Here is a 13,729-nt window from a genome sequence, read left to right on the forward strand (position 1 = left end):
TGCAAGTCAAGAAAATAATAAAAGAGCTGCTCGGAGCTCTTCGCCTGCCATCCCATTGTCGGCGGCAGAGACCTCGCCGAGCGTGGGTGGGATGTTCAGGTGCTCTGCACTACAGTAAAAGCTTTAGGTGGCTGCATTCTGTAATACATGATTACAGAAGAATGTTTATATATTATATCAACGTGCAGAATGAAGTCCTCTGAAATTCAAAAATCTGATGGAAGTCATATTTTAAATGGATGTGAAGACATCTGTAAGTGAGTAGTTTAACAGAAACACACTGTTTAGTAATGTCTTACAGTTTTATTGTCACAGCTTTGATGCAGGCTTAGAAAAAAAAGAACGCGCTTATTGCATCCATATGTATAGATGTTTTTCAATATTATTACCGTGTGAGTTGAGACAATATTGACAGTTTGGGTGCCAAACCTCCATCCAGTGATCCAGATGAGCTCAGTGCAGTAGAGTGTAGTTCAAGTTGAACCACCAAGTCCGATTCCCCTGCTCTGACTGCTGAGGCCACCGGATCGTAGTTGTCATGCAAACAGCCAAGTAATTATCACGAAAGTGTTCGCGGGACGGTATTTATGTTGCCTCTGCACATATATAACCCATGCAAACTCCCCAGACATCTCAACACCGTCAAACCTACATACCCCAAGCGGAGCACATACCACACACATACCACAACATGCTAGCGTGTGATGCAGAAGGGGCTGAGTGTGGACTTGGCAGCGCCAACTGTTACAGCCTTGGGAAGTTGGATTTCATTTGCCCCACATGATGGAAGTTGTTGCAGAAAATTGAGACACGCTTCTACATACCTTGTAAAGATGAAAACAGCAACAAAAATTAAAAAGAGAAAAACAGACTGGCTAGTCACGCATCTTGCGTAAGTTGAGAAGTGAGAGCAGCTATGAAGGCCCGAGGGCAGGCTGTTCCACGCTGGCAACTGTGCGCAATCCCAGGGTGTGACTGCGTGTGTGTCTGTGTTAATGTATGAGTAATCATCTACAAAGGAGCTGGCAGCAGGACAACCAGGGTTAGCACCTTTGTGTGAGCACTTTAGTGCAAAAGCCATTTGTGAAGCGGGCAGCCTGCTGAGAGTGGCACACTGATTATTTCTGCCAGATGCTATGATGGAGATATACAGACAACTCATGTCTTTTGTTTAAGGGACTGTCAGGAATGTGATTATATTACCTTTATTAAGGTTATTAGGTTCGGCATAAAACACTTTTTGGCATCTGAAACTTAAACCGCTTTTAAAGGCCAATACACATACACTGTCTCCAAGATATATCACCCCACTAATTTCATCAAGTGAATCATCAACCGTTATCTGGAAGAAGAATTGCTGCTTTTAGGTGTTTATAAGACTTAATACCTCACTTTTGGATCTCTAAGTAAAGGTAATAGGTTTACATGGCAAGGTCAAATGTGATGAACGTGTTTATCACACCATGCCCCTGAGTCAGTCATATAAATACAAGCTTTTGCTGGTTCCCGATGTGCTGTACAGCTGTAGCTGTAGTTCTTTTGCACTACAGAATGCATACGATAAAACCTCCACCTGTCAGCATATTGAGTCACTCTGCTTCAGTGTGTATTGCATGCATGTGAAGCAGCCTAATTCCATAATATTTAAATAGGTTGTTATGATAAATCAAGACGTATTAGTGTTCATGTGTCCTACAGCTTTTCTGGGTTGTTGTTTACAGCCTTCGTGTTGACGCGAACCCTGTGTGCAATTAATGAAATGGCGACAGACACGACACACCGTTGCTCCTCAAATCGTACATGCATGCAAACAAATGGGTGCGCACAGACTCAGCACACACACACACACACACACACACACACACACACACAGTCTCATATTTCTATCCTTGTGGGGACCTTCCATTGACTCCCATTCATGTCTAGCCCCTAACCCTGACCCTTACCCTAACCCTAACCCACACCACAACAAAGCCTAACCCTAAAGAAATGTTTTTGCACTTTTACTTTTTTCAGTAACAACAACATGGTCAAGAAAACACTGTTTCTCCTACTTAGGACCAGAAAAAGGTCCCCACAAGGCACGTCATTCCACGTTTTGCTATCCTTGTGGGGACATTTGGCCCCAACAAGGATAGAAATACGAGAACACACACACACACACACACACACACACACACACACACACACACACACACACACACACACGTCCGCACTTAGGTCAGCTGCTCTCAGTGCTTTGATTTACCAGATAAATCCCAGCAGGACATTATATAAAATAATGGACTCCCTCTGTCAGTGTGAACATGAAGGATTGTATGGCTGAAGAGAGTGCCCTGTTTGTGACACATTTGTACACACACACACTCGCAAAAGTGATTTCACGCTGGCTGTTCTTGCTTCTCTTAAAGTTATAAATCAGCCTGTGAGTAAGCTCTTCTCCCTTGTATTAGTGTTAGTGATTCATGTCTGGATTTTGTAAATATTATGGCCGAACTGACTGCGTTGGATGATGGACCAGAGTTTTTCACCCACACTCATCAATTTTTTGAAATAAACCTATGACACATAACTCGATGACACACAAGTTGATTGCGTAAATTTTCGGAACAGGAACTCAATCTCTACAGTAATAAAAGCTTTCACGTGGTTCACGGTGGACTGACCCCTGGAGAGAGGCGGCGAGGCTGGAAAGCTGTGCGAGGCTGCCAATGTTCTCTCTGTGTGGCCGCCAAGACTGTTGAGGAGTCACGAAATCCCCCCGACATAAACCTGATTCACAGGCCGACTGAAATCTGACATGAACAACTTCAGTTTGAGTAATATTTACATGCATTTACACTGGTGGGAAAGAACAAAGTGCTTTTTTTTCATGTACAATGTGAAAAAAGTAGTAAAACTTTTATATCTGTCTTCTAAACCCCTTTATCCAGTTGAGGGTGGAACCGATCTCAGCTGACTGAAGGTGAAGGCAGGTTTCATCCAGGACAGGTCCAGTACATGCTTTTTCTCTCTTTCTTGACCAGATATAATTATAAATCAACACGTAGTCAAACATGGTGTAAATTGGATAAAAGGACACTTTACTGCACATTCATAACTGAAACCATTAAGCATCATCAAGGATGCACAGCTCAAAGAATATTTGTCTATTCATTTGTGTTCACCATGAATGCTAAAATGTACAGTACTGTGTCAATGCCGAGTTTATTTATATAGCACATATGCAAGGTTGTTAGAGGGAAGGGGAAAATACTGCAAAGTAACAATGTTGTTGATGGTCACTTGAACTATTGATTTCATTCAGTTGTTTATCATTTGATCAAAAATACACTGTCAGACAAAATACTTTTGAAAGCACTCTTCTCACAAACATACACCTAAAAGTACTGCAAGGCATTGCTTATATATTATATCAGATGTGTCTAAAAAAGGAAGACATTTGAACTCCTTTTATATGAAGGCTGATCATCCAAAAGTAATTTCATGAAGTGTATGTGATTCATTCACCTTCAGTGTTGCCTTTATTCAACTTAGGGTCCTGAAAAACAAAATGCACGGACAAAACTTTTTTAGACCGAAAAAAAAAAAAAAGCAGTAAATTCTACACAAAGAAACTGGCTTAGACTCAAACCCATATCCTTTTCATTTTGAGGTGACAGTGTTAACCTCAGTGTTTACCTCACTAAAATAACATATTTGGCACTCCACTGATTGCAGACTATTCATGCTGCTTTTTTTTTCTTTACTTCTATTTTGCTATTTGGAATTTTTTTTTGACCTAACACTATGATTTGTTTACATATTGTACATACCCTTAACCCATATTGCACAGTTTTCTTTTACCTGCCGTTCTATATGGCTGGCATTCTCTGTAGACAGAGAGATTTTTTTTGTACAGCTGAAGAGTTGAATTGAATTGAATTGAATTGAATTGAATTGAATCGAGGCTGTGCAGTGCAGCAGTGTTTAGTGCTCTCACCTCACAGCGAGAAGTTCCTGGTTTAAATACATGACTGGGACCTTTCTTTGGAGTTTGCATGTTCTTCCCAAGTATGCGTCCACACAGTCGCTGGACAGTCCACAGTCCAAAAACATGCATGTGAGGGTAATTAGTGACCCTAAATTGCCCCCAGGTGTGAGCGTGACTGTGTGTGGTTGTTGGCCTCTCTGGACTGGCGCCCTGTCCAGGTCACCCACAGTAAACTGAGATCGGCCCCAGTGACCCTGCACAGGATTGATTGCTACAGACGATTGATGTTTGAATTGACCACAGCCGCTTTTGATAAAAGATTTGTCTATGAAATTCATCAGTTCAAACACTCTTCAAGTGCTTCATCCTTCAATTCCATAAATTACTAAATAATGCAGAAGAACTTCTTGCTGTTACCATCTACCGCCACAGATTCCCACAGCCTGTGTGGAGGTTTCCATCGTGTAGTTTACTGCAGTGAAACGCTACGAGGATATCAGACGCGATCCAACAGCGCCATCTATGGGCGGACTCCTATCAGTGCTTCTGGCCGCCCGAAGTCACCGCCTCACCGCTGCAAAACACAGCACAGGCCGGGCTGCTGTCTCTCTCCGAATAACACCAAGGAATACCATCAAGATGTCTGACATGGAGGACGATTTCATGTGCGACGATGAGGAAGATTACGACCTGGTATTTGCTCTTGAAATGACTCTGTTTATTTGAGAAAATCGGCCGTTTGTCCGCTGAGTGAAGTGCCGACAGCACAAGCTAGCTGCTGCTAGCTGTTGGAGTTAGCCTGTTGGCTAACGCCAGGCTGACAGCGGGTGAATAAACGTTAGCCTCGTAGCCTGCTAACGTTGTTTAGTTTGAGGTACTGTGCAGCCGACTAGCATTAATAAACCTCAAACGCGGTTGGTAGCCCGTTTGAGCTGTATGGGGCCAGTCGTGGTTTATTTTAACTCCTGCTATCAAAATGAAACCACAGTGCACGTTAGCAAGTCCGAGCTAACTTTAGCTCGTGGCTCAAATTTGCAGAATAACATTGAGAGGCAATTTGCCATGCTTCCTGTAGCGGTGTCTGTTAGCTTCCTGCGAGTTTCACGTCGGTGTTTGATTTCCGTGTTTGAGTGGGGTTTCGTGATGTGAACTTTTGCACATCTGTTTGTTTTAAAATCAGGAATATTCAGAGGACAGCAATTCAGAGCCAAATGTGGACCTGGAGAACCAGTACTACAACTCCAAAGCACTGAAGGAGGATGATCCCAAAGCAGCACTCAGCAGTTTCCAGAAGGTGGAGTCCTACTCCTTTTTAAAAACAATCTGTTGCTCTCTGTGCAGAACAAACACAGCATTTACCATTATTTGTTGGTATTGTTTTGGCTCAGGTGCTGGAACTGGAAGGAGAGAAAGGTGAATGGGGATTCAAAGCACTTAAACAGATGATCAAAATCAACTTTAAGCTGGTATGCTATGACACAAATCGCATGCATATGCATCCATACAGACAAGATATGATTATTGCTCACTGGTTTTACCCTGTCTGGACCTTGCAGACCAACTTTCCAGAGATGATGAACCGGTACAAGCAGCTCCTCACGTACATCAGAAGTGCAGTCACCAGGAACTACTCAGAGAAGTCCATCAACTCCATCTTGGATTATATCTCTACATCCAAACAGGTGAGGATGGAAATTGATTTTTATTGAAATGATTAATGTCTTGGTCATATTGATAACTGTCAAATGTCTGAATATTTCAGTCAGTTGGTCAACAGTCTCTGTCGGTGTTTTAGAAGCTGCAAAAATAGGCAATGGGAAGAATATGCGACTACAATAAGAGTTAAAGCCATGGCTAGAGAACTGGCTCATAGGTGTTGAGGTTGTTCCCAGCATACAGTGGTTCATGTCTAATGCTTAACAAAAAAAGAACATCTTGTGTCTACAACAGATACATTGTTCAGATCTGTATGTTCCAGTCTTAAGAATAAAAAAGGCAAGATAGAATGATCTCAAAACATTGGAGCTGCAGCCTGGTCATAATGATCCTTGTCCGTCCTCAAGAGCACTCATAATGGACATGCAACTGGACCATCTTCATCAGTTCCATTTGATCTAACTTATATTGTTTTTATAGATTAACGTGATTCACCTCCTTTCATCGAGTTGCCCTCATTATGTCAATCTTTATTATGATTGACCTGTTAAAAAAAAAAAGCTATTTACTGGGAAATGCCTGAAAATCTTGTTTGTGTGTGAGAATGTTTTTTTCTATTCCTCTCTGAGATTAAAAGATAAAGTGCAAATATAAGTAATACAAGTATAAGTATTTCATTCAGATAGGATTGAAATATGAAGTCCTGTTTCAAATAATGTTCAAACCTTTCACGCCCTGAGATTCATTTTAACCCTGCATCTGTAGTGTTCATACAGTTTATAAAGAGTTTTTTTTTTCCCCCAGATGGACTTGTTACAGGAATTCTATGAAACCACATTGGAGGCTTTGAAGGATGCAAAGAATGACCGACTTTGGTTTAAAACAAACACAAAGGTGTGCTGAATGTAAATTTTAATTATTTGCATGTCCAAAAAAAGAAATTGGCAGGTGGTCATGTGGTTTGTTAATTTTCTGCAGTTGGGGAAGCTGTACTTGGAGAGAGAGGAGTACGGAAAACTTCAGAAGATCCTTCGGCAGCTTCACCAGTCATGTCAGGTACTTAACAGCTATTTTTCAGCTGAATCTGAATCACATGATAAACTGGTTTAATACTATATGAAGTTTCTATACTTCAATTGCAGATTTCATGCGTTTTGTAGATTCTTATTTTTTGTATTACTTTTTAGGAGTCACTGCTAGTATAATTGTGGTAATTCTCTCTTTAAACAGCAAGTAAATATATTTTTTATGACATGTTATTCTGCTTTTCTCTCTTTTGATAACTACAGACAGATGACGGGGAGGATGACCTGAAGAAAGGCACACAGCTGTTGGAGATCTACGCTCTTGAAATCCAGATGTACACAGCACAAAAAAACAACAAGAAGTTAAAAGCCTTGTACGAGCAGTCGCTTCATATTAAATCTGCCATTCCTCACCCGCTCATAATGGGAGTAATCAGAGGTGTGTAAGTCTGGCTCCCCGGTTTGCATATTTTGATTTATTTCAAATGTGCCTGTTGCACAATGAGCTACAAAAATTGTTTGTTTGGTCTCCAACAGAGTGTGGCGGGAAGATGCATCTGAGAGAGGGTGAGTTTGAAAAGGCCCACACAGACTTCTTCGAGGCCTTCAAAAACTACGATGAGTCTGGAAGCCCGAGAAGGACGACATGCCTGAAGTACCTGGTCCTAGCAAACATGCTGATGAAGTCAGGAATAAACCCTTTTGACTCTCAAGAGGTATGAAAAAAAGTACACATTTTGTAGTGTTTATAGTAAAATTCAAAACACGGGTTTGTTATATCTAATCAGAATTTGCAGAGTGGATTTGGATCAATTTCTGTCTTTTTCTTTTTTTTTTAAAGGCCAAACCGTACAAGAATGACCCAGAGATCCTAGCAATGACCAACCTAGTAAGGTAAGTGTGTGTTCACATGTTGACTTATCGTCTAACTGGAGTCATTTAGTTTTGGTGTTTTTGGTCTGATGACAGTTGTGGGCAGGTTGGTTTGGCCGAACGTGGTAGTTAATGTCTGACTACTGAACATCTGTGACAGTCTCACCTTTCGGCCGCCACCACTTTGCTAAAAAAAACTTAATGTTTTGCAGAGATCATTTACAAAGAACCTTCTGGTTTGTTCTTTATGTTATTCAACAAGTGGTTTGGATGATATTTATGGAATGAAGTCAACATCGATCTGTCTTTATATGGAACAAAGCTTTAAGGAACAATCCACATGTGGTGTTGACTGTGATCGCTTCAGGATCACAACACATTCTCAGTGATTGTGACGCTTGATAAAGGAAACATTTTGTTCAAGTGAGGCTTAAGTCTTCATTTTAACTAATTTTGATCAAAATGCCTCACCGTGGATTCATGGTTAGTAGTGTCAGCTCACAGAAACCGAGTCGTACCTAAGTTTATGGGCCGCACATAGAGTTTACAAATTCTTCCAGTGTGTGTGTGTGTGTGGCTTTTCTCCAAGTACTCCAGTTTCCTCCCACGAGCCAAAAGTAAAGACGTTACATTCACTGGTGACTCTAAAATTGCCCTGAAGTGTGAGTGTGTATGTGGTCGTCTTGTCCACTCTGCTGGGATTCACTCCAGCAACCCTAATGTGGATAAAATGAAATAGAAGCGCTGTGGTTGGCGCTGCAGCGGTGTGCTGCTGTCTGTAACTAATACACATGAAGGAAAAACCTGCAACACACTGCTGGATCTCCCTGCTTTGCACGCTGCATAAATCACTTTACAGTGATACATTAACAAACAGTGATGATCTAAATATCATTTATATCAATTCTTATCACTTTTCTGAGTTTAACATACATTTCCTGGTATTTGTATAAATTCTCAAGCAGGAATATTGTCTTCGCCAAAGTTTTCATGAGTTTCTGCTTCCCTGTTTGCTCTTTCAGTTCCCATATTTACGAAACATAACTGGCACCCTCTCAAATTACTCGGGTTGACTGCATATTTTTAGATTCTTATCTTATAAACAAGACACTAAGAATACACACCCATGTCTGTGATGAGAATAGTGTTTGTCTGAATGTGTAATATTTTGGTGAGTGTTTGACAGCGATCAGGATGAGAGTTTCTCTGCTGCACTCTGACACAATGTACACATTTTTAATAACAGCGACTGTTTTTCTCCCTCCAGCGCCTACCAGAACAATGACATCACTGAATTTGAGAAAATCTTGAAAACAAATCACAGTAACATAATGGACGACCCCTTCATTAGAGAGCACATAGAGGGTGAGTGCTGAACGTGGCGTCGCTTCACATGGCGCTCGAATGCCAGTCGCTCCCAGCTGATCATGTCATGCTGTGTTTCAGAGCTGCTGCGCAACATTAGAACTCAAGTACTTATCAAACTCATCAAACCATACACAAGAATACACATCCCTTTCATTTCTAAGGTAAGTGCTGGCGACTAAAAAAAGTTTTTTTGTGCTTTTTTTTTTTTTAATCTTAATATCTGATGTGATCATTTTCCCTGCATCAACACTGATGGTCACGTGACTTTGTCAGCTCCTTTCATGACTACTTCCTCTTTAACTGATGTTAAAGCCATGAAAGCAACTTTGAAGAAAACTTACAAATTTATATTGATATTTGATTTGTTTTTATGTTGTAATCAGGACATGAGAATCAGTTTCAGTGTCAATATGAGTCACACTTCAGGAAGTCAATATAAATATGAAATATAAATCATCAAATCATGTATTCAGAGAAGGGGCAGTGCTAAGCACGCTGTCACTGGTACTGAGTTAGTCAGTGTTCACTCAAAATGTTGAATTTGGAGAAGGAAAGATGAAGGAAAAATCTTAATTATTTGAATTGACTAATGTCTTCATTATATTACAAATTTGTAGACTGTGCAGGTCATTCAAACGTGAGGTTCTGTCATTCCTAATAAAGTTGTTAAAATCTGAAAAAGTGAGTGATTATGTGTCAACTATCATTTGGATTACTGGATACGTGACGTTCATCACCATTTATGACTTCATCAGCAGTTTACAAATTAGTATGAAACTCATTTCACTTCTTTTACCTTTTCCTTTGTACTCAGTATATCGTTAAACTCTATTAAACATGGTATATTAAATCATTGGCACCCATCAATTCCTTGTATTGTCATTTATGACTCGCACATTGTCATAAATTTAATTTTTTCCATACTAGGAGAGTGGCGCTCAGTAGCATAAAAATCCAGTGAAGTTTACAGTAGAAATAGTTTGGGGTTTTTCTTGTCAATACTTGTGAGCGTATTTTATCGTTTGCCTTTTAAATGATGCACGCATGTCTTTATTTTCATTTCCAAGTACTGAAATGTGTTGAGATAACACTCATACTGTAAACTGTTAACGATGAATCACACTTGCTGTCAAACACCTGGACAGGTGTGAGCACCGTTCTCATCTCTTTGTGCATTTCAGGAGCTAAACATTGACGTGTGCGACGTGGAGAGTTTGTTGGTACAATGCATCTTGGATAAGTAAGTTTGTGTCTAACGAGAAGTAACACGCACCAAAAACATTTCTTCCATCCTGTAAACACTTCTGCTTCCTCATAGTTTCAGTCCGTCAACTTGCGGGAAATCAGATGGCAAGGAGTGACAATTTCATTTTAGTGTTGTGAATAATGATCAGATGTAAGTCATGTGTTCCTCGTTTCACGTCATTCCCCAGCGCTACTGGTTCTGCCACTTAAATAGCTTGGTAGGAACTGAAAAAAAAAAAGCACAAGACTCCACCTTGTTCTTCAGTTTTTATTACCACCATACCTTGAAATGTTCCCTTATTGTTCAGGTTTTCTATTTACAAATAGTCAAACAATGAAGGGTTCTTTCAGGATATTAAGAGTTATGTCTCGATGATTACAGTTGAGCTGCTGAAGTACAAGTAGCTGTCAGTATTGCCTTTCAGAAGTAGGCATGTGAAGTAAAATGTTGTGAAACTAAAACTCTTAATCTGAGTGATGAGCCAGATCTGTGTTCTGAAAATTGCAAAATGTTGGGTCATTTTATGTTGTTGTTGTTGTATCATAACTTAACCAGTAGGTTAATGTCTAGAAATGGGTTTTTGGAAACCCATTCTCTCTCTCTTTTTTTTTTCCCCCTTTTATGAACATAAAAATTTTGGAATTATAGCACATCAAATGAAACTGCTGTTACTGCTATTTTTAAATACAGCATACTTCTCAGACGTAGAATACATTTTTAATTTCATTCTGTCAACACTGTGCTTCAAATAACATTTTCCTCAGCATAACCTATGAAACTAGTCATGTTTGGCCCACGGACCATAACCTGCTCATGTCTACTCTGCAGTCTCCATGGTCTTTGCGCAAGAACAATCTCATCAGAACCATTAAAAAAAAAAAAACACACACACACACAGCCAGTCTTATTCTTAATGCTTCTTCTCTCTCTTTTTCCCCTCTGCCTGTAACAGCACAATTCACGGACGAATCGACCAAGTCAACCAGCTACTAGAACTTGACTACCAGAAGCGAGGCGGAGCCCGCTACACAGCTTTAGACAAATGGACAAATCAGCTGAACTCCTTGAACCAAGCCATCGTTAGCAAGCTCACATGATGGCATGTAACGTCAAGAGACAAGGAAAGTGGCATGTTCGAATACATCCATAAAGTATGCTACTGTGCTTCTTCAAGTATATCCTCTGAGGCAAGATGCACAGCACAGGTTTTGAGAATGCGTCAATTTCAAGAAGACTCCGAGAACCCCGAGATGATGATGTTCAGGGTGTTTTGTTTTGTCTTGGTGAGAGGAAATCACTAACACTTATTTTTGTTATTCATGTTCCCGATTGGCGGATTCTTCCATGTGCTACACACAAATGCTTCGGTTGTTTAAAAAAAAAAAAAAAAAAAAAAGTCAAAATGTGTATAAAAGCGTGTACACAGTATTTTAATGTATACTGTTGCCTGTTGGTAATAAACTGATTTCTCTCAGCACTGAAAGAATCGAACTGCCTTTTGACTAGATTCAAAGTTTAAACTGTATGAGGGGCCAAACTTCATCAAGAGAAAGTCAAATGATTTCAGAGTGTGCTGGCTCCTTTTTGTTCAAATCTGTGACAAAATCAACAAATAAAGGATCTTTTAAGTCATGAAATCGATGTCCTATCTCAAAATGAGATTTGTCTTTTAATGCTAATATTTATCAAAATAGAAAAGGAGGCATCTCAGTGAAAAACATCAAAATGTTTTGACATTTTAAAAGATTTAGAAAGCAGCAGTTAAATATTTTATCAAACCAGTGTGAACTTTTGTGAAGAGATCATTTGCTTTTCAGAAATAAGACAACGCAGTGTCTCAAAACACACCCTTAATATCTTAAGACTTTCCCCCCCTGAAAGTACTGAATTAATGAAATAATGAAACTGTCTGATTACAAAGCTAAACTATCACTTGCTTTTTTTCACTCACTTAAATAGTTTGGTAGATTTTGAACTATTTCAATAACAAAAATGTTTTTCTCAAGTTTTTAATCTTGTAAAATTGCATGAATCCTTCTCCCCCCCCCCCTTTTTTTTTTTTTAGAGTATACATTTTTTTTTCTCAATCGATACCAGTGGTTCTTAAATGGGGCTATTGAAGGTATGCCAGGGGGTACTTGAGATTTAATGTTTTAAAAAATGTTTTAAAACTAACAATTCAAAATACATGTATTATATAATACTTAAAATATGAATGTAAGAGTTTCCATTCCCATAAACCCAGAGTTCTCCCCACACCACCATGGTTTGACCCAACCTGCCACGTTCTTTATGTTCAGAATTAAATTCTTGAATCCAGATGCTTCTCTATTATAACCCCAAAACAGGGCACGTTAAGTTGATTATTTTTTATATCTGTAGAACCTTTATAATTGAATCACTTTTTTCTTTCAGCTTTCATTTATTTTTATATCTTTTTTCCAAAATAGTTCAAGAAACACCTCTTCAAATGAGCGATATTTCACACTGTTATAAAGTGTATTTAATCAGCAACTGATGACATAGTGCTGTATTTTATTTATCTCTTTTTTTTTTTCAACCAAAAATGCTTCAGCATGATTAGAGGGTAGTTGAATGAAAAAACTGGTCACGGGGGGAAATCACTGATCTATACTGTACTGAGTACGACTGTCTCCAATATCAGTCATTTCTAAGAAACTTTCCCTTCAGATGACCAAATAGTAAGGATCTATTTGGTGTCTGGTTTATAATGGGCATTTTGTCTTTCAAAGCTGATGTTGTTATGAATCTTGTAATATTTTTGAATTACAAGCATAAATCAAGACCATCTGGTGACCTAATCAGAGTAATCCAAAGTGCTCAGAAACATTTACAAACAACACCAAGACTGGCAGAGAAATTATGGAGCTACACTCTGTCAACAGTGTTTTTAAGAAAGTGCTGAAGTCATTGTTATCCTATAATGCTCCAGCAAAGGTGTCTCCTTAGAGGACTAGACTGAACTCTCTGTCCTCAATACCAAGTGTCATCTCTGGTATCATCACCTGGCCAGTAGCATTCCCACAGTACAGTATGGTGGTGGCAGCATCATGCTTTGAAGTTTTTCTACTGCAGTGAAGTACAGACACATCTTTGATGATATCCTGATCCAGAGCACTCTGAACCTCAGACTGGGGTGAAGGTTCATCTCCAAACCGAATGAGTCAGACGTGGCACACAGCCAAGAGGGCAGAGCAGTTGCTTCAAGACAACTGTGAATGTTCTCAAGTGGGCCGACTGAAGTGCAGCCTTTAACCTCGTGGAAGATTTCTGGAGCCTGGTGGGAGCGGACGGGTTCTGCAAAGAAGGATCAGGAAATGTATGCACAGTGAATTTTATTACACTGCTTTTGATGACTGTGATATCAGTACTCGTATGGATTTCCATTGGTTACATCTTCATAGTTCTGTGGCATGGCTCAGTGTAGGTATCCAGTGCGATTCTTTCTAACCTTAATGCCCCAGTGACCATTGACGTAGTTTCAGTTCTTGGTCCCCTGACTGTGTCTTACTCAATTTCCAAGTGCCTGGTCTTGAATTTCCTCTCTGACTTTTACTGAATTCTGGT

General features: G+C 39.6%; 1 protein-coding gene and 1 long non-coding RNA gene across 3 annotated transcripts in view; both read left to right on the forward strand.

Annotated features, from left to right (window-relative positions):
- The first annotated feature begins 2,167 nt into the window (after window positions 1–2,167).
- Window positions 2,168–13,729, forward strand: part of LOC115385934 (uncharacterized) — a 28,520-nt gene continuing 16,958 nt past the window's right edge. Inside the window, exon 1 of the long non-coding RNA XR_003931216.1 lies at window positions 2,168–2,208. This is a non-coding gene — a long non-coding RNA (uncharacterized LOC115385934). The remainder of the gene's footprint in view (window positions 2,209–13,729) is intronic.
- cops2 (COP9 signalosome subunit 2) lies at window positions 4,478–11,624 on the forward strand. Of its 2 annotated transcripts, XM_030088029.1 has the most exons (13): window positions 4,478–4,666; window positions 5,154–5,267; window positions 5,362–5,439; window positions 5,530–5,655; window positions 6,434–6,523; window positions 6,608–6,685; window positions 6,919–7,093; window positions 7,192–7,370; window positions 7,496–7,548; window positions 8,795–8,892; window positions 8,974–9,056; window positions 10,077–10,135; window positions 11,094–11,624. In XM_030088029.1, the coding sequence occupies exons 1-13, from the start codon at window positions 4,496–4,498 to the stop codon at window positions 11,236–11,238; spliced, it is 1,449 nt and encodes a 482-aa protein (XP_029943889.1). In that variant the 5' UTR covers window positions 4,478–4,495; the 3' UTR covers window positions 11,239–11,624. The 2 variants fall into 2 exon arrangements, with proteins under 2 accessions (XP_029943889.1, XP_029943881.1); XM_030088021.1 differs by having other exon boundaries at window positions 5,362–5,655.

Source organism: Salarias fasciatus, chromosome 1, assembly GCF_902148845.1.
Source record: "Salarias fasciatus chromosome 1, fSalaFa1.1, whole genome shotgun sequence".
In the NCBI taxonomy this organism is placed as follows: Eukaryota; Metazoa; Chordata; class Actinopteri; order Blenniiformes; family Blenniidae; genus Salarias; species Salarias fasciatus.